At 36.8% G+C, this 25,424-nt stretch overlaps 1 protein-coding gene across 4 annotated transcripts in view; it reads right to left on the bottom strand.

Moving 5' to 3' along the window:
- Positions 1-4,299: 4,299 nt before the first annotated feature.
- Positions 4,300-25,424, bottom strand: part of NRG4 (neuregulin 4) — a 46,368-nt gene continuing 25,243 nt past the window's right edge. Inside the window, exons 2-8 of one of the 4 annotated variants that reach the window (XM_017745167.1) lie at positions 25,214-25,356; positions 21,322-21,495; positions 20,278-20,332; positions 16,218-16,311; positions 8,440-8,589; positions 4,634-4,713; positions 4,300-4,537 (exon numbers count right to left, since the gene is read on the bottom strand). In XM_017745167.1, the coding sequence (XP_017600656.1) occupies positions 4,521-4,537; positions 4,634-4,713; positions 8,440-8,589; positions 16,218-16,311; positions 20,278-20,287 (351 nt within the window). In that variant the 5' untranslated portion in view covers positions 20,288-20,332; positions 21,322-21,495; positions 25,214-25,356 and the 3' untranslated portion in view covers positions 4,300-4,520. Of the gene's footprint in view, positions 4,538-4,633; positions 4,714-8,439; positions 8,590-16,217; positions 16,312-20,277; positions 20,333-21,321; positions 21,496-23,707; positions 23,864-25,213; positions 25,357-25,424 lie in introns of those variants that run through there. The other 3 variants (XM_008641956.2, XM_017745168.1, XM_017745169.1) reach the window with 3 other exon arrangements.

Genomic DNA, 25,424 nt, shown 5'->3' with positions numbered 1-25,424 from the left:
GAGGGGGTTCTGAATTACGTAGGCTCCAAGGCATGCAGTGAGGTAAACCAAGCTCACTTGTGCTGGTGGTGTGCATTGGTCCTGTATGACTGTTTTAGGTCAAACAAATACAAGTTTAAACACTGTAGGGCCTTTTTATTGATTATTTCATGCCTACCAGCACTTCAGGACAATGTGGGGTATTTTTCTAAAGAGAACATGCAGCTACAGTGAGAAATTGGAAACTCAGAGGAAATGCCTAAGACAGGTTTGGATTATTTGGAAGTGGTATCACCTGGATATTTCTATTAGAATTATTAGCAGAGAAATAGCTAATTAGATTTTTTTTCCAAGTGCTTTGATAATTTAGGAGAAAAAAATTTACTTGCAATTCATTGGGATTTGTGCTTCTAAATGCTTTTAAAATACAATGTATAAATTGTCATCATTACATTTCACAGGTAGATCTTCCCTGAGATTAGCAGGTAGCACAAAATTCTCAAAATAAATATTTTGAAGATTCACATCACTGAGTCAGTAGTGGGTCATGTCACCTTTCCATGATAAATTTTCACAGCTATGAGAGTTAGAAACAGCTTTTTTTGAAATAAACTCAGCTGAGTTGTCAAATGGCAACAGTGACAGCAAACAATAATCCCCTCAAAAGAGGAACTTTCCTAGACTCTTCAGAACTGGTGAAAATGACTGAGTGGTTTGACACAGGAGCAAATTCTGTGATGGAGAATGTACAATATAGATTCAAGTGACCCAGCCCTCTTAAAAAATGCTACCAGTAGATGCTCACCTAGATTTTTACAGCCCATTGTTTACCTGCACAAAAGTTTCAGATGAGATAATCATGACTTGCATTGAGAGGATAATTTGAAAACAGTCTCTTAATATACACTGAGAAAAGAGTTTTCAAATGCTACAGAAACTGACATAGAGGTGCATTGAAAAGTGAGCTTTAATTTGGGGGACAAAACCAGCAGTATCTTCTTGTTATTTCAGGTTCTGCAGCTGTAGGTTCTGCTCACATGCCCTTGTCAAAGATGAAACTGAGCAGCAACATGACTATTGGTTTTCCACAGTTTGTATTGCCTACTCTGCTATCATGAAATGGATCTCTTGCCTTACATACAGATTATGTTGAACAGGCTACAGTCACCAGGAAAGCAAGAACAGACTTGAATAAGCACAAGCAGATAATGTTACACAGAATAATGACCATTTCTGTTGTGAGAAGTTCTATCCCACTTTTCTTCTTGGCTTTCCATTTTCAAAAAACTGCGTTACACAGAGTGTCTCTACAGCTCTTCAAAAATTCAGGGCCAGAAGGAAAATGTTTTCTTTTAGTGTAGTAAATTTTGAACAGGTTGCACAACACTGAAATTATCTTGAAAATGGGGAGTGCTACCAAATAGACTTCTGTTGGTTTTTCTGCTTAATATTTAACATTATAAATCAAAAGACTGTGTAGCACAGAGAAATCCTCATTTTCTTTGAAAAGCCATTTGACTTTCTTCTTTAACTGTACTTTGTTCCAGTGTTTGTTTGGGCTGCTAATGAAAAACAATTACATATTGAGTAACATATAAGCAACCTCCTACTTAGGTCTATGAAGAGATTTCCTGCTAATTGCTGTCAGTTCTGCAAGTGATCAAAAGGTTTTTGCAATACATTATGAAGAGACTTTTACTACAAGGTTCTGGCAGGATAACATGATCCCCAGGTATAAAAGAATTTTTTCCATAACACTATAATAGATTGTTGTGTAATCATAGTAATGCAGTTTCTTAGGAAATTTGTCTTTTCCAGTTTCTTCCCTACATAACCTTTCAGCTGGTGGAGAGGTAGTTTCAAAGACATGAGGTCTTCTGTTTCATGAAAATGGGAGTCAGACAGGAGAGAGCCCTTATTACTCACCCTTTCATAAACATGTAATAATTTTTAAGACTCCAGTGACACCAACCACAAGATCTGGTCCATTGGAACTGGAGTTTCCTTAACTTTATTGCTCACAGGACTACTTAATTAATTTTGTAAGGAATCATTGCTGAAGAGTGTTGCGCTATTTTACTAAATTATATATAATGTTGACTATCCTGTACTTTCTGTGGCATTTGACCACTTTAAAATGAATTTCTAGCCTGATCTCATTTTGATTTGAACATCATAGTCACAAAGTTTGTGAACTGAAATTATTTTAAAACACGAAATGTTCCCAGATGCAATGGGTTTGAGGTGGTCTGAATTGCTGATGGCATTTCTTTCACAGATAACACTGTTTCATAAATCAGCTTGTTTGCATTTAAACATGGGGTTAGTTTATTCAGCCCCACTTTTTGCACTGATTGTTTCCCAAATAATGCAAACAAGCTCAGTAACAATGAATAATTTTTCCATGTCTGTCTAGGAAGCTGAGAGGATTCTAAGAGTTTTTAAAGAATAACTTAAATCCATTTATTTCTTATATCTTCTATTAGTAGCTCCTCCCTGAATTGCCACTGAAGATGACCACAAGCCTTTTCCTTCTTCAGTGGAGACAGTATACCAAACTGTAAGTCTGACTGTCTCATGATCAATAACACAGCAAAGTGATATAACAACTGTCATCTCTGATTAATTTTCACTGAGGCTGTGCGAAGTACTTCAGGTAACGCTGATTCTGATGTAGCTGTCAGTACTGCTACACATCTCCTGAACTCTCTGTACAACAGTGGCATGTCCCTATGTGATGAAAAATAACTTTTATCATTCCTAGCCTTTAAAACAATATTATCAGCTTCCTTCAGCTTATCTGCTAAAGATTTGAAGTCCAGAAAAATAACTTGTAAGATTGGTTAATCTGGGGAGAAAGTGGTCTTCTAGTGCTTTATATAACTTAATCTCTGGATCAGGTCCTCTACCTGATTTGGTGCTCTCAGATTCTTTTTTCACATGCTGAATACTAACTTGGACTCTGACCTCTCTGACAGGAGTTTTCAGAAGGTAATGAATTTTTCTGGTTTGTGTTCTAGTAGCCATTGTAACATGATTTCTCTTTGACTTCTCACCTTATACACTGTAGCCACGTGCCTTTTCTTCTCTGTCCCACTGTGCTTTTGTCTACATTGATACAAAGTACACACTGCTTTTTCTGACACTAGAGCATGTAGTAGACATCCTAGTATAGGAGCTTATTCAACATTTTCGGTGCACCTATGTTATTACACATCTCCAGATTGTTTATTTCAGAGATAAGAAAGCTCTGTTTGCATTTCCTCTCCTTTCAATTCATGAAGTTTTCTCAGCTAATCTTCCCTTCAATACCACCTTATAAATCCCATATAATGACCTGCTTGGTAATGTGCCGTTATGGTAACATATCTGATTTTTGCTGATTTCAGCCTCCAGTGCTAGAAGTAAGTTGAAAAGAAAATTGTTCGGTTCACATTTTCTATGCCTCTGACTAACCAGACATTCTCTTTGTGTTGTGAAGGCAAAAAAAAAGACATGGACCATGGCAGGTGGCCTCTCTTTGTCTGAGTAAGAGAATCCTGTAAGGGACCGAAGTATGGTGTATCATATATTAGTGTGATCAATAAAAGAAACAAATCTTTGGAGAGGGCAGCATTTTTTCAGCCAAGACACCTGTCTGGATAGTATTTTGTGTCAGAAATTGACCTGATGAACAAAATTCCTGACTTTTGCTATCTGAAATATCAACTGGAACATTTAAGGTAAGGTTTAAATTTCCCTCAGTAGTGAGATTTTTAGAAGAAAGCCAGACAAAATTAAAAACTATCAAGGAGGATGTCTTGCTTAATATTAAGAATGTACACCAAACTCTGCCTAAAAAACTTTTTTAACCATTATCAATCTCTTTTCTTAATATTTCCCTTTTATTTGAATTAAAATTGTGTGCCTGGAAGCTGGTCAATAAACTACCAGTGGTACCTCATGCTGATGTTGTCTTACAATTAAAAAAAAAAAAAGTAAGTATTAGCTGGGAGAAAGGTAGGGGTTTTTTCCCCTACATCTGGTAAGGGTATCTGAAACAAGCCAAAGTCTGGACATGTATCACAAATATCAATTTTGAAACTATTGAATCAAGACTGTCTTCAGCTCGTCTGGGGAAATCCTGTGAAAAATGAAAATCCCTTATCAAAAGTTCATAGTATCACCTCATGCTAAAACCCCATGGTGTCTCATATTCTCTGTGCAGTGAAAAAAAAATATTGCATTTTATATATTTCCCATGTAGTAAAACCCAAAATTATCTCATGCATCTACCTGTGCGTTATTGAAAACCATAAAAAATCTTACAGAATTCAAACATAAATTATAGTGATTCCTGTATAATTGATACATCTTTAAAAATACATAGGAAGTCCATTAAGTGGAACGGTTTATGTCTTAGATGTAGTCTTCTCCAACATGTTAGCCTCCTATTTCAGTCAACTTTCTTCTCTCATCTTGCTTACCATGTCACCTCTACAACTGAGATTCTTAGGGTTGCTCTGCATGTTGTTTCCCCACCATTCTTCCACTCTAATGCTTTATGCTGTTGTTATTTCTGAAAAATAAACAAAACACGTGACTGTAATTAAAAAAAACTTCCTCTCCCACTTTCCTTGTGGAGTCTGGTCATTTAATTTTAAACTGTACTCACTGTTGCAGCCACTGCTGCTTGTAGTTTCAACTAGGTTGGCACCACACTCTGAAGAACTTGTCCTTGGAATGGAAACTTTCCTGACCATAAGAAACGAAAAAGAGACAACAGAAAGAGAGAAAAAAAAAATAGAGAGTGAAAAAAGTTATCAGGGAAGAGACAAATTAATGGAATGATGTTTCCATTGAAAAAAGTGACACGGATATTCTCCAATTACTTTCTAATTAATACTCATTGATTTTGAGAAGCATGTATTCGAGGGAGAAGAACAGAGGGCAGTACAGCATTTGGAACTACATGGCTTCTCTCCTGAAGGTAATGTTCCTGTTTGTCTGATTTCTCAGGTCTTTATTTAAACAATTAGTAAATAGCACGTAATTATTTATCAATTCTCTTAGTGTTTGGAAATGATGTGAAATTTTCTGCACTTTGTTGAGGAGAAGCAAATCTTGTAAATGGAGCTGATCACTTGCTGTCTAGTTTCCTTTCTTTTGATAGTAATCAGATACCTGCTCGCTTGAGAAGAGTCATGAGCTATTTTCTGTTCTGTCCAGTTTGTGTCATGTGGTGATGTAACACCTCCACAAAGTCTGTTGTCTTGGACAGCTTAAATGGCTTTATTCCTAGACTCTGTTGTTTTGGCTGGCTGAGTTCCTGTTCATCAATATTACACTTACCTTACAGGTAGTTTGGCATTTCAGCATGCACTTACGATGAAATATAGAAATGAATTGCAGATTTATCTTAGTTTTCCCTAGGGTTTGCTCTATTTCTCTGAGCTATATGTGTGGCATTTAGGCTTCTCTATAGCTTTTAAAGAAAAGCTGGCTCGTGGCATCTACTCTCATCAGCTACCTTTCTTCTTCTTCCAGTAACCCTCGTACAATATGTTTCTGGAGGAAGAAGACCAGATGGACCTGGTCTGATAGGTGAATTGCTGGAAGCAAAATATGCCATTTGTTCCTCAGTACCAGTGTAATAGCAGGGATTTTTGTACACTTCCTTTCCTGTTTTGCCCATGTCAGAAGGACAGGCTTTATCAGTACTGTTTGTTGGAGAGGGTGGGGGGGGTGTTTCTAGATGGAGAGCAGCTAGATCTGCATTTGCCCTGCCTCCAGGCACTCTGTGGATTGGAAAAAATAAATCATCAGCTGATAAAAATGTGATGACTCAGCTAAATGTAAAAGGAGAATTATTTCCCCCTGTTCACCCAGAGCTTTCATATGCAGCCCTACTCTTTTATGGATTACTTTCACTGTTAGTTATGATTTAGTTTTATAAGCAGAGCAATGAAACCCTTTATCTCCACCCTTGTATGTTGAATGGATTTGTTTCTAGGGAGCATTAAGTGCACTTGCACATGCTTGGTCCCCAAATCTGCCCCAAGCCTGAGCGAAAGAAAACTTGGTAAGGAAGGGAGATACAAGTGATGATACAGAACAAGAGAGTAGAGCATTAAGTTCCTACATTCCAAAAGATTTGATGTATCATTTTAGGCATTCAGTTTCCTTGTCCTGAACTTCGATTAGTATCTCCTCTTCTGCACCCCTCCAGATTACATTACTGTTTATACTAAAACCCCACTAGAACCCTCTGCTGAAAGACCCATGGAGAGGCTTGCTAACACAGGGAAAAGACTTCCTGCTTTCTGATTGTGGATCAAATGTCTTTGTTAATAAAGTGGAATAGTGGAAACTTTAGCACAGTATGTCTCTTAACATTTTAAACTTAATATATCCTGTCAGGAGGCCAAGTCAAAGATGATGCAACCTCTCAGCTAACCCTTGTAAGCTCTAGTTCCACCCTCTTCTAAGATAGAGGTGATACATCAAGTTTGAGAAAAAAAGTCTAGATTAATGACAGCTCTTAGCAATAATCCTCATTCACTCAGCTGAAAAGAGGGGAGTAGATTAAAGTATCCACTTGAGACTCCTCACATGTTGGTCGCTTCAGCCAAGAGATAAGGACTTACAGATGTAAAGTGTTTCATTTATTGATGAGTTCTCTAGCAGATGATCATCCTACATCAGCCTCTGGAGTGTAAAGGTAAGACAAGATAATTTTTAGCCAGTTAGATTTTTTTATCTGTACTAAAGAAGTTGATAATGGTTTTATGAGATTTCCCAAGTTAGTCTGGTATATAAGATAGGGTTCAAGGGCAACTATGTTATGAGTTGTTGCCCTTCTTATTTTGCTAATAAAGAGGCACTACTACTTGTTCTGCCAGTTAGGTAAAGCTTGAGTAAAGAGAAGTTGAGGTTCCAGCTAATAAAAGAACTTGCACAGACCTGTCATTGCTGTCACTCTAAGCTTCTGTACTTGGACCATAAAACTCAACAGATTGTCTCCAGCTTTCCCCTAATTTTACTGTATGTGAGAGAAAAGGGATCTTCTAACACATTACTCTCTGAAGACTTTTTTTTCCTTTTCTCAGAGAAAATTTTATTTCTAAAGAAATACTGTCTGTATCTCTATGAGACTTGAATGATTTTCTTCTTAAGTTAGTTAAAGCTGTATTTTGTTCTAATAACTTTATAATAATTTGCAAGTATTCTTTAGCAAACAGCCGCTGTGGCATTCCATGACTAAGCAGGATTAATTTAACTAAAATTGCTAATGTGGGGGGTATCCTTTACAACAAGGGGGTTTTTTATACCAAGTGTTTTATCAAATGCTCTCTATCTCTTCTAAATACATTCAGCTGTGGGAGAAGCTGGCATTCATTGGGTTTCCATGACAGCAGCTGAGGTAAAACTAGACCAGCTATTCCAAAGGTTGCTCATTGAAAGGCACAGATCAGAAAGGTTGATTTGGCAATGTGACCATGGGAGCACAAAGAACAGAATTGCAAGAACCTTTGGTTATCATAACCAAGGAGAAATGCAGTATAGGAGAAAAGAAAGAGGCTGCAAGTCTGTGATGGCAAAGAATTACAGGGGGTATTAGTTGCCTTATACAGGCATAGACATGCATAAACACATGTTAATGGTATAAGACAAAATGAGTTCTTACAAAAAGTGCTGTACTCTAAAATTAAAGAGGGGACATAGGAAGTTGACTTGCATTGCAGATGAAAATGATAAGTTTGTTTGGATTTGGTGTTAAGTGTGGTGATATATGTACAGCATCAAATAGTTGCCTCAATCCCAGTAACTGCTTATGTGTTTTCATTCCAAGTCCTAATATGTCTAAAATGCTACTAAAACCAACCCTGCAGCACTTGCTGTCTAGCACTGACATTTTTCCTTCTACTCAAACATGGATCATCCTGGACAAATTAGTTAGCTCTCTGATTTGTCCTAAATGCTAGTAAACATCTGCCTGGAAGTATTCTTCAATTTCATTCTTTCCTTAGTTTTCTTTTTTAGACCAAGAGTGGTAGAGGAATTAGGAGCTAATGGCACCAATTGCTTTGATTGCCAGTTCAGTAGGAACAGTTTCTGATCCCTAAGCACTTTGTTAATTTCCTTCTACTTCTCAGTCTTTGGACAACATAAGGTAGACTAATGTTTTAAAATGTTAGCACTAACTCTAGATAGACTGTAAAATCTCAGATATGGGTGTACTATGTGTATTTTTTACAAAGCAACTGTAAGTAATAGCTTAGAAATGACACCGAGAAAACTTCAAGCTAGGAAGTAAATATTACAAGCAACAAGTTGAGACATCCACGTTCGTTATGTTGAATAACCATACAACCTTATGGATAATTCATTACATACTTTTACATTCAAATAATTAGTACATGATTACCAGAAGAAATTTCTACTTGATTGAATAGCTTCAGCCTTATGAATCACTTTTACCTGCAAAGGAAGTAGAATGCTCCAATTACAAGAACTCCTAGAAGAAGAAGGGAAGCCAAGAAAGCTGCGAACAGGTCACCTTTTGTTTGGGACTTGATGCTGGGCAGTAAAACTTCCTCACAACGAGCTCCTGTGTAATTCTCAATACACCTGGGAAACCAAGTTGTATTTGGATTAGATGGTAGCTTGTCATCTATGATGAAAAGCACAAAGGCTTCTTCTGGATAGAAAACATGACACAGTTATGACACAACTCAAAGGTTATATTTGCTTCATAGCAAGTTTCCTTACAGAATTTCCTCTCACCTCATATTTGTGGAACAAAGGGAATTAGGCATGCTGGGCATCAAGTTTACATTCTGGTCCATACTGCTTTTCTATATTAAGTTTAGTATATTCATCACTGACAGAATTAATAAATTAAGCCTACTTCTTTAGTGTTAACTGTGTCATCCCACTGGTTCTCACACAGTAATCATGCTTTCTTTTCCCCATTTCGGGTAACTTTCTGGCTTCCTTTGTTGAAGATAGTACTGTCAGCTAAAGAGATCAAGGAAATGGGAATTCATTGAGACACAGTACAGCTCAAATTGTGGAAGTAGTTTATGCAGTGTAACAATTCATGCCAGGACATGTTACAGGCTTGGTGAACAACCCTGTCTTGGAGAGACCTAGGTAAAAGTCTTCTCTATTATGCTTATTTTATGCACTGAGCTTCTGAAAACTTCCTCCGAAGAAAGGATTAAAATGAATATGGTATTTTACCATGGTTAAATGGTATGATATTTTATTAAAAATAAATAAAATTAATGGTTTAGTAATTCATATTCAGTCAAAAATAGGTAGGTTGAAGCTAAACTATTCTTCATTTGTTATGTATTTTGCACTTATTCTGCTAAGTTTTCTTAAGGAATTGATTTCATTACAGAAAATGGAAAGCACTTCTTTTAATATCTACATTCTGCATGTATTTTTTATGTATGTAAATTTGCTTCTCTCTATTTGTATTACTAAAGATCTTGCTCCTTCTTGCTATTTCTGGCACTGAAGTCATAATAATCTGTGACATAAGCAATTTCAGGCTCCAGCTGAGAAAAATGGGCTAAACTCTGCAACATACTTGAAGTTCTCAACTGCCATTGGCAGCTGCAAGGTATAATTTCAGATGAGAGATAAGAAGGTGGAGTGGGGAGGAACTGCCAGGAGAAGAATGTTTAGCATATCTAAGACCAAAGGATCCCTGTGAGTTTTCTGCCACGATGCCTGATGTTACTCCCACTACAGTTTCTGTAGGTTATGGACCAGTATTTCAGTACTGCTAGCCTAAACCACTGCACAAACAGTTACTACCCTTTTATTTTAATTCTTTATCTTTGGAAATACAAAGGAAGATTTAGATGCTAAAAAAAGACATCTAATTATCATCATATATTAAAGCTACGCAACTGATCAAGTAGACACCATTTACTAAGGACAATCTGAGACTTTTCAAAGTCATGATGTTTCACTGCTGGGAGAAGCAAGGGTAGGCAGACTGCTCTGATTGCTTGAGATAATGTTCCAGATATTTATTTTAAGTGTAGTGGCTTTTCAGTGGCCTATTTCTGAAATACTGTAGAATACTTTAAGAATAGAAGTGTAGTTTGAGTGGGGTATTGTTCTCTAGCAAGTGAGAGAGAAATGCTTTGGAGAGCTGAATAGAGTAACAGGGACAGAAAATGGAATAAGAAATTCATAGGAGTATTCTTGAATAGCAATGAAAACTGGAGAATAATGCAAGACTAAAATGATACAGGAAGAAAAAAAAAAGGTTTTGGCATCAAATTAAGGCTCATGGAAAAGTTCTAAAGAATGAGTATAAAGGGAATAAGTCAGTACCCTAAAGAGCAAAATGAAGCAGGAGGAAGAAAAGACAGTTGTAGCTGCAGAGAGTTGCATACAGGATCAGGTAAAGGATGGGGGTTACTGAACTGTTGTGATACAGTAGAGTGAGTTGGTGTGAACAGTGCATGGAAGCTGTATTCATGTTCTGCAAAAGACTGTAGGAAAAAATTGGGAATGTGTTGACAGCATAGCAAAAAGGTCACTAAGATTGTAGCACTTCTTACTAAACAGAAAACAGAACCAAATGCTTAAGGTAGTCACAAGTCTTTAAGAGGGAAAAGAGCTTGAAGGCCTAAGATGATGAGGGGAAAACTACAGTGATATGAATCCAAGGTTATAGCAAAGAGAAAAAACCCTATACTAAAAGAGCACATGCCAAACTTAAAACACCCTGGATGCTGAACCTATTAATTCTGCCTGGTTGTAACAAAAACAAGTTGTAGAAACATGACTAGCTAGTTTGATAGTATCTGTTTAACTGTGAGCAATGCATTAGGGATTGCAAAACTACTCATCCACTTTCTCTAGGCTGACCTGTTGACACACTTGCTGAAAGTGATTCCATGCTATGTAGAAAATGCTGTCATATAAAATTATGTAGGTTTTCATAGAAACAGGAAAATTAGGATGAGGTATCTCTGGGTTACATTTAAATAATAAAATTATAGCTAATGAGACCAAGCTGTGCTACAGTTAGGGTGTTTCTGAAAATCCAGATGTTCAAATACTGGTTTGAACAGGCTTTTATGAAGTCACTTTTCCTGATATACAAATAGGTAAAGGCCTATGTTAAAGATAGAAGCAACTGATGCTTTAAGACAACCAGGAAAGGTTTCTTCTGCAAGTCCTTTGCTAAAATAGGTGAGAAAGAAACTAAGCAGACTTCAGTAATTACCATTAGTGGAATTCACTCAGAAGACCTGCTTATCCTGTTGCACTAACCAAGCTCTAATAATTTCAGTGGAGTTACATATGCAGTGACTGCAAGCAAGACAGAAACATAGTCTCTAACAAGCATGTGGGCTGTGAACATAATCCAGAATGATGGTGTCTATATAGTGTCTCCTAGAGGCAGTCAGTCTTACTGTACACAGCCTTAGAAGCCAGTAGCAACTCATAGTTTATCTTGTTTATAACAGATGCCTAAAAGTAGAGCACAAGTTAAGAGCAGTTGTTGACACGGCAGGCACCGTGCAGCTGCACTTGAATGAATTGGGGCAAAACCCAGAGGAGTCTGGTGCAGGCTGTAGTAAGGGAGAGTTACACTTACTGAATTTGTGTTCACTGGGACAGGTGTTGGTGTTGCACATCACCTGCATGCTGTTAATCTGCTGTTTCTGAACGTCCTGGGTGCTGCCTTTAAATGGTTCTACTATGCAGCATTCCAAAGTCGATTTTTAAAATGGACAAAAGGTCTTTCCCCCTCTAGAATTTCTAATTCAATCGGAGTTGAAAGACAGCAGTCTTCAATGTTTGAGGAAAATCTGTGACTAAAACCTTCCACTTTCAGATAGCATCCAGATTTCTGCTTTCCTAGATGCCTGCACACATGTGCACACACCCCCACACCTCTTGTCAGATGACACGAGCCAGCCTTAACTGTTGTATACAAAAGTACTATAGAAGCTCCAGACAAAACACCAGCATATGGAAAGAAATCCATAGAATCTTTCAGCTTAGGGTATTAATCATGTCAGCATCAATGTAAGGTGGAAGAAAATAGAGTGCATTGGATAAGATGTCAGGAGATGACCAGCAGGTCTGAAATTACATTGATCCTTTACAATCTGATTAGTAACTAAACCATAAAGCATAACAGCCTTGCAGTAACACAGGTGTTACTGCTGTCTCCTTTGAGATGCTGCTTGTGGGACAGTGGAAATGATCCTATAGCACTGTGATTTAGTAAGAAGGTAAAGTTTCTTCCTTTGCCAGACTTTAAGGTGGACATCATAAGGAAGTATCTGACAGACTGTAAAAGCAGGAAGTAGAATTTGAGTCAAATATGCACACAGATTCTCACTGTTTTGCATTATACTATCAGGGTGTTGACTTTAGTTTTCATTTTGTCTTCCCTTAGTTAGGAAAATCCTGGATACTTCTTGGTATGAAAACTACTTGCATGTAAATACAAAGCTCTGAGCAGAAAAAGCTGAGAAATTATCTGCTTGTCAATGCAATTCAGATCACATGGCTGATAACTTCAAAATCAGCTCCAAGAACATCTAGTAAGTATGAAAAAGAATTTAAAGCCAAAGTGAATAAGCAATGGCAAAGTTAACTGGACACCTAAGCAGCTTTTTAAAAAGTTTTGCATTTAGAGGAGTTTCAAAACTGTTACTCTCTATACACAGAGAATAAAATAAAATGTTCCCACTGGAGAGAAGTTGAAAGAATGGGTTATTCTTCCCTAAAAGTCCCTTAGCTATGTGTTTATATGGCAAGCTTTTCCATATCTGGCAGTTATATTAATTCTGATTACTGATAGTTTTCAAACACATAAGATAGTGTTGCATTTTATATTTTATGTCCCATTAAAAATAAATCTTAATTAATGATTCTTTTTATCTATATTTTTGGTGTGTATTCTAACTTCTGTTGCTATCTTTCAAGCTAAAAATGACTTTAAAAATACTAATTGGACAGTTTGTTTTCAGAAGAGCCTGAGGTACATGAAAGTGTATTTTTGGAGGCAGAGAAAGAAGAAAAACCCAAATGAGTGGGAAGCCCTTTCCTGGTAACTTGCTGGGTGCATATTCTGAAGGCTGACAGCACAGCAAGTGTATGACTTGTGGGGATATCTGAAATGGGGAATGAAGGGCCCATCACAGAGAGCCAGGCAAGGAGGGAATATACACATAGTGGTAGAAGGAATTTGCATGGGATTTACTGGATTAGCATAGGAAAGGTGGAGGAGAGATTCTGTTAGGATAGAAGCAAAGGAGGGGAAAATCAGAGATACCCTTGAAAAGACAGACAGGAATTCCAGGGAGGAATTTGCAAGGTTTGCCTGTGTCTCTTGCAGTACTTAGCCCTCTGCAGAGTATGATCCCTTTCCCAAAAGGAGAGCATTCACTGGTAATTTTTGTGTGTACTGCCCTCCGAAGAAGAGCTCTGTGTGTGTTGTCTTATACCATCTGTATTTTGCTTGAAATACACAAAGAATGCCCTCAGAAGTCTGCCAAGTGTAAGAAAAAATGGGAGTACCAGAGCTTCCCCTCAGAAACCAAAATCTTCACTTAAATTCTGCAGTGTGTTAATGATTATGGGACAGCTGTGCATCAAGTGCTGAGGCAAACACCTTTCAGCCTTGTGTTTCATGATACACCTGAGACAGCTGCTTTTCCATCCTTCTCTGTCCTGCTGCCTGTTTATTTAGTTCATTTGAGTGTTCCTGGGTTTGAAGCTCATCTGGTTTATGGTGACAGGTGTGCCTTTTGCTGTTGAGAACATTAACTCATTGTTAGAAAAGCAATGAGGGAAGATGGCAGCTGAGCAACCTCATGTTTTAACACACATCAGCTGTATTTAAAATCTGCTACTGTTGCACATTGGGGGAGGTCAACTAATGTTTTGTTTATATTAAATCTCCACCTTGTATATATCTGTTTCTGAATGATAAAAATAACTGGAATCCCGAAGGTAAACAGCAGCTATTAATTTGTTATCATGCTAAAAAACATAGTTCTAAAGAATGATGGATTTTTCTTAGTCACGTGGTGAAACTACTTCCAGTGATGTTGCATAGGGTAATCTGGACTAACTCTGCTTAGCTCAACACATTTGTGTAACTAAGTACCATGTCAAGGCAAATGTGTTCTAAGGTATTTTTACAGTTTGCTAGTCTGTTCTTTCTCCATCTCCTCCTTTTAATTAACAATCATTCAGCCCTTGATTCTAAAAGTGATTTGAGTTTTCTTTCAGTGGGAGATGATCAATTGAGAATACTGGGGAGCTTTGGGTGGGATTTGGCAGAAACCTTCATCAAAGAAACTGCGCAACTGTGTGATGATGCCAGTCATGAGGTTCCAAAGCACCAAATATTTTCTGAATTCTGCTGAATAGTGATGCATTTTTTCTGTTGTTTCTATTCACATCACTGCTGATTACGAAGATATCTGTGTGTAAACAAAACCTTTCTCATCTATAATTAGCCTTCTCTGACTGATTAAGGAACATGCTTAGAATGAGGATGTGCTTAAATAGAATGCTGCTATTTAAACCCATCTAACTTCATAATCAACCACTAGATACAAAAAAAAATAGTTGATCATTTAAATGCAACAAGATTGCCTGAGTACACCAGAAATGCTCTTAAGATGTTACTTTTCTGCTTCAGCAGATTATAAAATCCTATAGTACCTGAATTGAAAATTACTTCATTTGGAGCTGTTAAAGTGGAAATTATCTATGCTGACTAGTTTGTGCTCCTGAAGAATGAATTGTTCTGAGTATTTGTTACTTCATATTTATAGTTATTGCATCAAATACATCTATCTTCCTTGTTACACAGTCCAGCAGTAGTTGAGAGGGTGCTTTGAAATTGTGTAACTGCTGTTATTTAGTTTAACCATTCATTTTTCATTTATGTACAATAATACAGGATTCCTTCTAGAAAAAACCAATATGTATTTCAAAATGTTATACTTTTTGTGTAGTATTCATTTTATATTGCATAAGCTTGCAAGGTTTAGGAGTTAGAATAAATCATCATCATACAGCACTTCAGAGCTTTAATCTCACTTCTGGATCTGATTCATTGTGACACTGAACAATGACAGTGATATGCTGCGTATATTTTCCAATGAGCATTTACCACAAAATTGCCTCTTTTCTCCCTGTCTAACTAAATGAGTTTACATGCTTGAATTTTAAGTTGAACTGTCCCAAAAAAAAGCAAGTAATATTTTAATTAGGCATCTGGGGAAATATGTTGTTTCCTTCTTCAACTGTTTTATCCAGTTATCATGAGTTGTAGCTCAAGATAGAAGAGGGAACAGAAGTTGCCACAGGAGATAAAAAAGGTAATATCCTTAAGTGTATGTAATATTTGTCTGAATGCCTATTTTTTTGTTAAGCAAACCCATTATATCAACCATAATTTATTTTGATGAATGATAACTCAGAATTAGTAAATGCAGGGCCATGAAAAATAGAGTTTTATTTTGCATCTTATGTCTTGGTAAATCAAAGAATAAAAAGATAAGGCAGTATTTATGCAAGATATGTATCCTCATGTGAAACCAGGAAGTGCTTCCTTTCCAGTTTGCTACATGGGCTTCAAAAGGAAGAACGGTTCTGTTACAGAGTGGTGTAAGAAGTACCTGTATTTGCTGCCTTGATGTTTCTTTATCAAGTAGTCTTTGGCTGTTACTATGAAGCTGCCCTTTGAGTATTTCAGCAAGATTCGAAGAACACAGTAAGTCTTGAATTACATTCTTTTTTCCCCCTTAATAGATTATATTATTTTTTGTGTCTCTGCATTTTGTTTGGGTTAGTCCATTTTATGTTACAAAAATTTTTGCAATATAATTAATTTGTAAGAAAAACTGGGAATGTACTTTGCCTTTCTGAATGCCTTTCCCACAGTCTATATTCGATGAGGCAAAGGGTATTTTGTTCTTTCTGTATTCTAATGAGGAAATGTGGCTCAAAATATAATCCTGAATGCATATGTAACTGAATACTGTTGCACCTGCCAAGCAAGTATACACCAAGTATGCATACATTTTTCTCATATTGTCATGTCTCTGTAAGCAAGGTGAGCAATAGCTAATTGGCATTTTCTTTTAGATAATGCTTTAGCAGCGATTTCTTAAAGAAACAAAATGGAAAAATAATCTTTAGACAGCTACTGTCCAATACTTAAACACACAAACTTTAGTTTCACTGACCTGCAGAATGGACTGGATACAGTAGGAATCATATAACAAATCCCTCCATTTAGACAAAAAGATCCATAACTGGTGCCACAGAGTTCTTCATGATCTTAAAAGTAAGACCAAAACAAACGCTGAGAAAAATAGAGACTTCAAACCCAAAAACCACAAACCACCACACAAAAAAACCCACCCTATGAACAAAAAAGGTATAGTCTTTCCTTCCAGGCCAGCAACACAGAGCACTATTTTCCAGAACTGTTTCATGTAACAATATGCAGAAAAGATCACCAATTTATCACCATATTTGACATGAAACACCTAAATTAGATGAATAAATCAAACTTTCTCTTGCAGTGAGAGGCACTTTTGAATTTTCCATCACTTCCTTTGCCTTTCATGACCACTCACCATAGGGAGTACAGTGATTCACATGACCTATGTGAAGTCTGGTTTGTCCTGTTCCAGTAGCACGAACTATCTTTAGCTTAACTAGCTCCTGCAGGAGAGTCAGTCAGTACAGATGCACCCAGAATAGTCTCAGGTGTGGGCCAAGACATTCTGAGACTGGTCTGGGCTGCATTAAAGCTGAATTACAGCGCTCTGGGACACCACCAGGTTTTCCCACCCCAATTCTCAATGGCCAAACCAGGAGACAGCCTGCAAGCAGTGACTTATGTAGAGGATTGCTGGCTACAATATAATTTCCACAGATCTCAAAAAGGCTTTTTCCTAACTCAGTAGGCTTCTTAGATGAATTGTTAATGTGTTAAGCATAATTAGGCATTCTAATAACACCCCAAATACAGGACACTAATGTTGGCACTTGTAGCAGCACTTTGTCCATTTTGTGCTTAAAAAAGCAAATCTAACTGTACCACTTCACTCTTTCTGAAAGCAGTCTAAATTTGGAAGTTGGGCTGAATAGATTTATGACAGATTTAATGCATCAGTAACTCATTTCATATATATGCATCTATATTTTTATATATTTCTTCATTCCTATGAAACCCCAGTATCTCAATCAAAACAAAAATAGAGCAGTCTTCTGACATCACAAGGGTGAGAATCATGTGTTACCTCACACTTTAGGTGTTATTGCTGTAATTTCTCCCAGAAGTTCTGAAAACAAGAATTCTGCTGTGTCACTATTTATGTATAGAAGACATGTATAGAATACATAACATAGAGTTAAGAGGACTCAAGATTTTAGTTTTCTTATTTGTCCTTCAAGAAAAAGAGTTAAGATTCCCCTTTACTCCTGCAGAAAAAAAAAAAGTAAGAAGTGTGGCTGTAAGACATTCTACCCTAGAGAGACCTTCTACAGCTTTGTATCTAAAATAGGCCTGGCTTTTCTAAGAGTGGCAGAAATGCTCAGCTACTTCTACCTCTCTGCAACAAAACCATTGTGCATCCTGCTCTCCTCTAGGCCAGCTCTAGCAATTCCACTTCCCCTTTTTTTCCTACATTCTTCCATTTCTATGACAGCATACTGATGTAGGAGTGTGAGTAAAGCCCTTACATTATTTTAAGATGAAGACAGTTATACCCCGCGGCCCAAGAGGCATTCAGTTTCATGTTCCTTTTATCAAAGTGCCAGCATCCAAATGGTAACTGGAACTTCTTGCCTGTGTGCAGATAAATTAGGAAGCTGGAGGAGGGGAGAAGGACTGGAAAGATTGCTCATGTTTGACCTTGTTGCACAGAAATGTGTGTTCTGTCCTACCTTGTTAGAAGTTAAATGGAAATTTACTTTAACTCGGAAGCTTTCTGTGCTTGTCTACTGCAAGTTCACAATTAAAAGACTTTAAATTATTTTGTATGGGTAACTGTACCACTGCAATAGGAATAAAATGGGAACAGGAGAAAAACAAGGAGATTTTTAAACAAGAACTACAACTTATTTGATTTTACTCTATTCAAATGTAACAGTGGACCTCCTGTGAGAGAGTAATTCAGTGGAAGGCTACATCCTTCCTTAAATGAAGAGCGGGCACTGAACACATCAACAGTGTATCAGAATATCTATACAATTTAAAGAATCAACTGAGAAAAACAAAACTCTCAACTTTGACCTGCTCTCAACTCTGTTAAGTGTCTGAGAGAGTTAATTGTTGAAATTCTACCAGATGGAAAAGTAAGATGATAGAATGTAGGCCTGGCAGAAAAATCCTTTTGAACAGCTCGTGGAAAGGTCTCAAAGAAACTCTCATGAGAATTAATGAGAATTTGCTAACCTCCTTAAAATCCTTCCTTATGGTTCTGTTTCTTTTCTTCATCTTTATGCAGAAGTAGACCTGTACCACACTGGCATTCTGGCAGAGTACTGAAGAAAGCTAAATGCCTCGAGTCATTGAGGCTTTGGGACATTTGAGAGAATGAACACTGTTAAGGTGTGATCTTTGTATCAAGGACCAGCTCTGCAGCCCAACCAGACATTTCTGTTCTGGCAAAATACCTCAGGCACTTTCTCTTAGGTCTATTAGAGAAAAGTGAGAGAGGTGGAGAGAGAGAACAAAAGTGCCTAGGAAGCCTTTGAAACCTTTTTGATTGTAATTACAGACAATTTTTCTATAGGCTATTTCTTTCTAGAGATAGACTTTTCTTCCAATACTAAGGGAAAAATGGTAACCTTAATTTTAGCAGTAATGAGAAACTTGAAGAAACCTCTATGTCCATCTAGATCAGGTGCCCCTTTTTCCATCCAGTTGTGCTTTTCATTAGTTCTATTTTGTGTATTAATACTTTGCTACTAATTAGTAAAACTATCAGAGTAACACAGTATAAAGTAGATATTAGAATTATGAAAGACAATAAAAGAAAATTCAGGAAGCTTTAACACTAGGAAAAAATACTACTAACAAGTTGTAATTTGCTACAATACAAAAATAGGTATTATTGTACTCCACACCTACTGTATTGAAATGCAGTAGCTTGCAGCAAATTTCAAAGCTACAGTTCTGTATTTATGGACAGCAAAGTGTGAAAGCACCCGTTTATCCCTTTAAATCTATACTCAGTGATGCAAGAGAGTATACTGGAGAATCAGAAGGGGTTCAATACAAGCCAAAACCCAATTACATTAGCATTGGTGAATGTGTTATGATTTTTCATGAGGTAAGTTAATACATTATATTAATCTAAAAATGCAAATTGTGTGCTTTGAAAGTCAAATGTATACTACAGTCAGACTCTATAATCAAGATAGAAAAGTTTAACAAGTCAAGTGATGATGGGCAATTAAAAAAATACAAAAGATATAGCTTTGAAATTAATAGAACTCTACCAATGTATGTTGTACGTAACATATACATGTACATTTTGATACCCCCTTCTATGTGAGAGATTGAAGAGAAGTAGGTCACACAAGCTACTTTTTTAAAAAGTTGGATTTTGGTGGATGAAGCGAAGAGGAATAAAACGAGGTTGTTCTTTCTAATGCTAGACTGTGAATACTTAAAATTGACTGAGGTAATAGCAGCTTCTAAATACACTTACTCCTAATTGTTCTTTTTGAGGACATGCAGGCGTTCTCATTTCAGCTGGGATAGAGTTAATTTTCTTCCTAGTAGCTGGTACAGTGCTGTGTCCCTAAACTATCTGGTCTGTGTGCATTTAAACTTTTGTAACCTGACTGTCCTGACTATTAAGAAAAAACAAATGCAGGCTCAACACCGTCTTAACCCCAAAGAGCCAAGCCAGCCTTGATAATCCACATGTTGACTCAGCTGTCTTGCCTAGTCCAGAGGCTAGAATACTAGACTGCTAACACAAAAAAGGAAGAGAGAGGAGTGGGAAATGTTGACAGAAGATAAAAGGGGGCTGATGCATGCTTCCTCACTTGTAAGCAACTTTGGACTGCACACTAGTCAATCACAAACTGTGACATATTAGGATTGATCAAAGCAAATATCTTCTTACAGAATTTGTACAACTGGGTGGTAAACTAGTGAGGGATGGCAGCTCGATGGGGCAGTTGTGACAATCCCAGTGGCACCTATCAAAATCAATGCAATTTTAATGAATTCTAATTATATCTGTGTATGTATCCAAGTAAAGACTTGGAAGAAATTACCTGTTCGCATATTATTCCAACAACAATTTTTGTTCTTGATCAGAGGCAACAGCACCTAAAGACAAACATGTAAATTAAGCATGTAATTTTTAAACCTGGTGTCTTTTTCCCCTGAAGAAATAGCTATTGGAATGCAACTTTCAGTGTTTCTGCTAAGACATCTGTTGCACTTTGACAGTAATGTACTGTTATATGTAAGTTCCATTAATTCACAGTTAATGGCAAACATTCAAGTCTGCTGTCAAGTTAGTGGATCCCTGAAGGCAGAATAAAACTAACTTCACACTAAAGCATGTTTAAACAATGAATACTTTTTTCAAACTGCTATATTTATTCAGAATTCTAATATCTGATGCATTTAGGCAATCTGATTGATTCTGCACAGCTAATTAGATTGACACATGCACCTTGAAAGATAGTGCACGAAACTGAACCATTCCTCAGACTGCTAATTACTCAGTCAGGTAAGATCTTGGCGGTAGAATTCTTGCATTCCACAAAGAACTTTCTAATTTGTCATTTCTCAGGGCAAGCATGTGTTTCACTTGAGTGTTCCTCATGTCTGGATGTCAGGTGAAGTTAGTAATATAGGCTGTGAATTTACCAGAACTTGTACAATGATTTTTAAAATCTACAGTAGAAATCCTCTGCCTGGACAGAAACCAATGTTCACCTGACATTGCCAAAAGAAACTTATTCTGTAGACATGCCAACTCTATAACCATCTAACCTTGCTATATTCCGTTTTCTTGTTAGGTATAGTCAAGGTTTACTGTACCAAATAGGTTACTGAACAAGTCTAACATAATAGATCATCTTATTTTTTCATGTTTGCTCTTTTTTCTTCTGAGTGTACGCAAAGTAAATATTTAAGCAAACTGTCCCATACTGGAAGAAAGATGGGGGTTTTTTTCCCCATTAAATGATCAAATAAAATAAATTATCAGCTTTATGAGAAATAATTGCCTATACTGCAGCTTTAACTAACAGAAATCTGACTTTCTGTAGAGGTCCATTTCAAAAGGTATAAGCATTTGTACTTACTTTATAAGTAGGTGATTCTGGTTTTCATGGGACCTCAGGTAGCTTCTCTAGCTTTTTAAGTGTCCTGTCCATACAAGAAAATCTGAAATGGCAGTTCCCTGTGATACTGGGCTGTAACAGCAAGGTCCCCACCCAAAGGCGTCCTCTTGAGCTGGTTCACAGATATGCTTTGCTCTGTGTACAGAACCAAGAACAATTAACATAGCATGTAACACGAAGAAACAAATGAACAAGAGTCACTTCAGAACTAAAATCCTGTTTTAAAAAGAAATAAATTGTCCTGGAGATTCGTTTTTCTAGCAGTCAAGATCTGGATTCTATATGTGCTGTTAAAAAGGTTTCAAATTTACATATAGTGCAGTATGGGTGAGGTTACAACAAAGACAAACATGTGTACAGGGGCCAAGTACAGAATAGGGTAACACCCCGTTATGCTCACAGGATCACTTGCATATTTTTCTAGGGTTACCAGTACTAGAGTTTATTGCTGAATTCAAAATACTCACATAATGTAGTACATATAAATTGTATCATACATATATTTTACACTGGCATCAAAAATCTGATTTAAATTCGTGTTTTATTGGAGCAAGTAGTCCTTGTTCATTTAGTTTCCCTTTTCACAGAGCTCCACAAAATTCTATAATATCCAATAACTCTCATAAAATATAAACAGGATATATAACCTAAATTTCAGACTAGCTCCTGTACCAGATTTAATTAGGATATGAATCCTTGAACTGACAAAATACCTTGAGTTTTGCTACTGCAGAAAGGAGATCTCACATCTCCTTTCCTTCATCCTACTGTCAGTATGCACCTCGCTATCCCTAGTGCTGCTCCTGATGTAAGTTTAACTTTTTCAGAAGATGTTTAAATCCAGTGATCTGGCAGAAAATCCTTTAGGGGAAGCTGACAGTTTTCTACTGCATGTATGTGTTAAATGGATGTGCTATGCAAGTAATCAGCTCTTGGGACTAGGACTAATTGTTCCATGTACGACAAATTGTTCATAAGCAGAGTGCAGAGAGCAAGACAGCTTGAGGAAGGCTGTGGGACTACTAATTATTTATTTTCAAACTTTGTTGCCTGCATATTAAAGGAAATAGGGGGTGGCAAAAGGAGGGAGTGAAAATACTTCCTCACCAATGTGTAAGCATAACTTTTTATTTTTTAAGTTCTGATAATAAGTATCATAATTTGGGTTTTTGAAAGAGACGTTGCTGACAGCATTCACAGTTTTGACTTTTTTAAGACTGAAAAGTACATCAATAGGTAATCATGTATTTAGAAGTAGATGTTTTTCTCTGAGATCTTGCACTCTGAACAGAAGTTCAAGTATGTATCAGTGTTCTAAAAAGAATAAATTGGATACTCTATCTCATTAGAAAATAAGATTATATATTAAAGAAAAGGAAATACTACAGCAGAAATTGTTGCTTAACTCGATTCTAACTCGCTTACACCTGTGTGCACTGAGTTCATACTAGAAACACAAAGATCATCTGTGCACCTTCCTTGCATTTTCCAAACTGAGTCTTCCTCTAGATGCAGATGTAGCCTATGCTCACAGAAACTAAAAATCCAATTGCATGAATGCTCAAATATTTATCTTCCATGTATCTTGTGAGTTCGTGAAAGGTTACTTTGTATATCCAGTTAAGAGTATTTTAATCTGAAATTTAAAATATAACCTATTTTGCTCTGTGCCAGCTTGTTGAAAAATCTTATCAGTTCTAGCCTTTTCCCCTCATCTTTGTCATCTAAACTGATATTAATAATAGTAATGCATTGTTTGAAACGTTTATACATTAAAGTTAGGTCACATGTATACTGAGATATATTGAAACAAGTCTTGAACTCATTAGATTTGTCTTTAAATGAACCAGTGTGCTTTACTCCCCATTTATTTAAATCAGAATCTCTTGTATACTTTTACTGGTTAGCTGGCCTAAGTATCCACAGTACCTGTAAGTCTTAATGAGCACTGGCAGATAAAAATTAATACTGAATAATGAGCACTGGGTTCTGGTTTATAGATCTTTCTATTCAAATATCCTTAAAATTAATCTCTGTATAAACTCTCCCCAAATTAAAGAAGATCGTTTCAGTCATGTGGCTATTTCAAATATACATTGTTTGTACATTTAGATTGTTGCACCTTACAGCTGTCTTCGAGAATGGGATTTTAGTGCATTATGCATTCTTTCTAAAAATCAAAAAAGGTAAAATCTCATTCTGCCCCAATAGTGAGCTCAAATATTTGTGTCATGAAAACAATGAAGGGGAAAAATTTCAAAGATTGCTTAGTAGGCTGATTAAATATAAATTGCCTTCTGAGACGTCCTTGATATCTGCCAAGCAGTCAGTAGTCTACACCTCTTACTTTTTCCAAGAGCCAGGAACTGTCCTGAAGTCTTGTTAAAAGGAGTCTGTTTTTTCTCACCTAGGTGTAACTTCTCATACCTTCAGTGTCTGAAGCTCACTACTGATCTGAGCACAGAAAATCATCAGGCACCAGAAAAAATCCATCGAACTGCCTGAAACAAAGGAGGATCTCTATAAGGAAGAATTCCAGGTGAGATGTTATAACAAGTCTGTATAAGAACAATTTACTCAAATCTACACAGTGGAAGTTTCTTTTAGGATGGGATAGCCACAGTATCAGGAAAATCTAACAAAAGACAGGAAGCAAAGGCAGATGACAAATAGCTCACTAATCTCAACGTGCTTTGGTTGACAGGATAAGTTTTTGACAACAGTTGTCCAAAATTCTTTCCATTTCAATTTTCTGAAATGAAAACAAATGACTGAGTCCTCTTATCTTAGAAATCCCTACAGCAAAAATTTAGGTTTGCATTTTCATTTTTATCCACTGAAGTATGTCTAGGATTAATTATATACTAAAACAGTGGGTAAAACTCTTGTCATGATGTTGAAATTGAAATTTGAGACATTACAGTGAATTTCAGGGAAAACTTTCCACTGCCAAAATTTCCAAAGTAGCTTGCAACCAACTGCAAATTGCCATCTGAAACCCCAGTTCTATTGTATGAGATATTCATACAGATGTTGGCAAAGCTACAAAGTTGAGGCTTCTGTCAAGTGGAACTACTGTAGTCATACTACAAATTTGTAATTTTGAGATAGAGATTCCAGTCTCAAGCTTGTGTGTGCTTATGTGAGGGGAATTAATAAATCTTACAAGACGCTTGCATTAAAAAAATCACTCTCAGTCTTGGAAAATAAACCCCACTGTTTTTTTCTGTTCTTTCTTTCTGTGTGCTTACTGATTTGTTCTGTGGCACTTTCACTTCCAAGTTTCATCCCTAACTCTTGTAAGAAATCAACTGAAATTAATGCAATTTAAAGTTTGTCTCTCTGCGTGATTAATTTTTATTCATACCTCAGTGGCAGATGTAGTGTCCATCATAATGTCAGCTCTCAAATGTCAGTAATCTCAGATCCAGTAATCAGAACTCAAAACATCCGTATTACATGCTAACATACAAGGAGACAGTTTAGCACATGGTGACATAATAAAATAGACCAGTGCTACTGAAATAATTTTGAGTTATTAAAAATGTATACCATAAGAGTTTTAGATATTTACGTGGCAGTCATCAGGAATCAAGTGTAACTAGTCTTCATAATACTGATTTTGGTTTTTAAAATTCATCCAGCAGTAATAGCTGGTTGCTGCTAACAGCAGCTGTTCCACAGCATACGGGAAATAATTGTCAAAACGTGAATTTCAGAATTTCAGTCTCTCTGTTATTTTGTCCATTTAAAGCACATTCTTAACCTTGGGGTGTTTTACTTCCTTTTTTTTTTTTTTTTGTGCATTTAATTTTGTATTGAGTTAATTTGTTCTACTTAAACCATGGCTTACCACAGCAAACGGGTATTCTTAACTCTGCTGGTGTAATCTTTCTCAGACATGCACAGGACAATCTGCTGAATCAACGTAATCCCTAATCCGCATGGTGTAATCCTGCAGCTGCTCGCTCCGGCGCCGTTATGTAATCCCGGCCTCTACGGAACGGAACAGAGCACGGTGAGCACAGCGCTCTGTGGCGATCTGCCGCAGCGGCGCGGGGGTC

Source organism: Corvus brachyrhynchos, unplaced genomic scaffold, assembly GCF_000691975.1.
Source record: "Corvus brachyrhynchos isolate BGI_N302 unplaced genomic scaffold, ASM69197v1 scaffold309, whole genome shotgun sequence".
Lineage (NCBI taxonomy): Eukaryota > Metazoa > Chordata > Aves > Passeriformes > Corvidae > Corvus > Corvus brachyrhynchos.
This window is presented reverse-complemented; position numbering and strand designations above follow the sequence as displayed.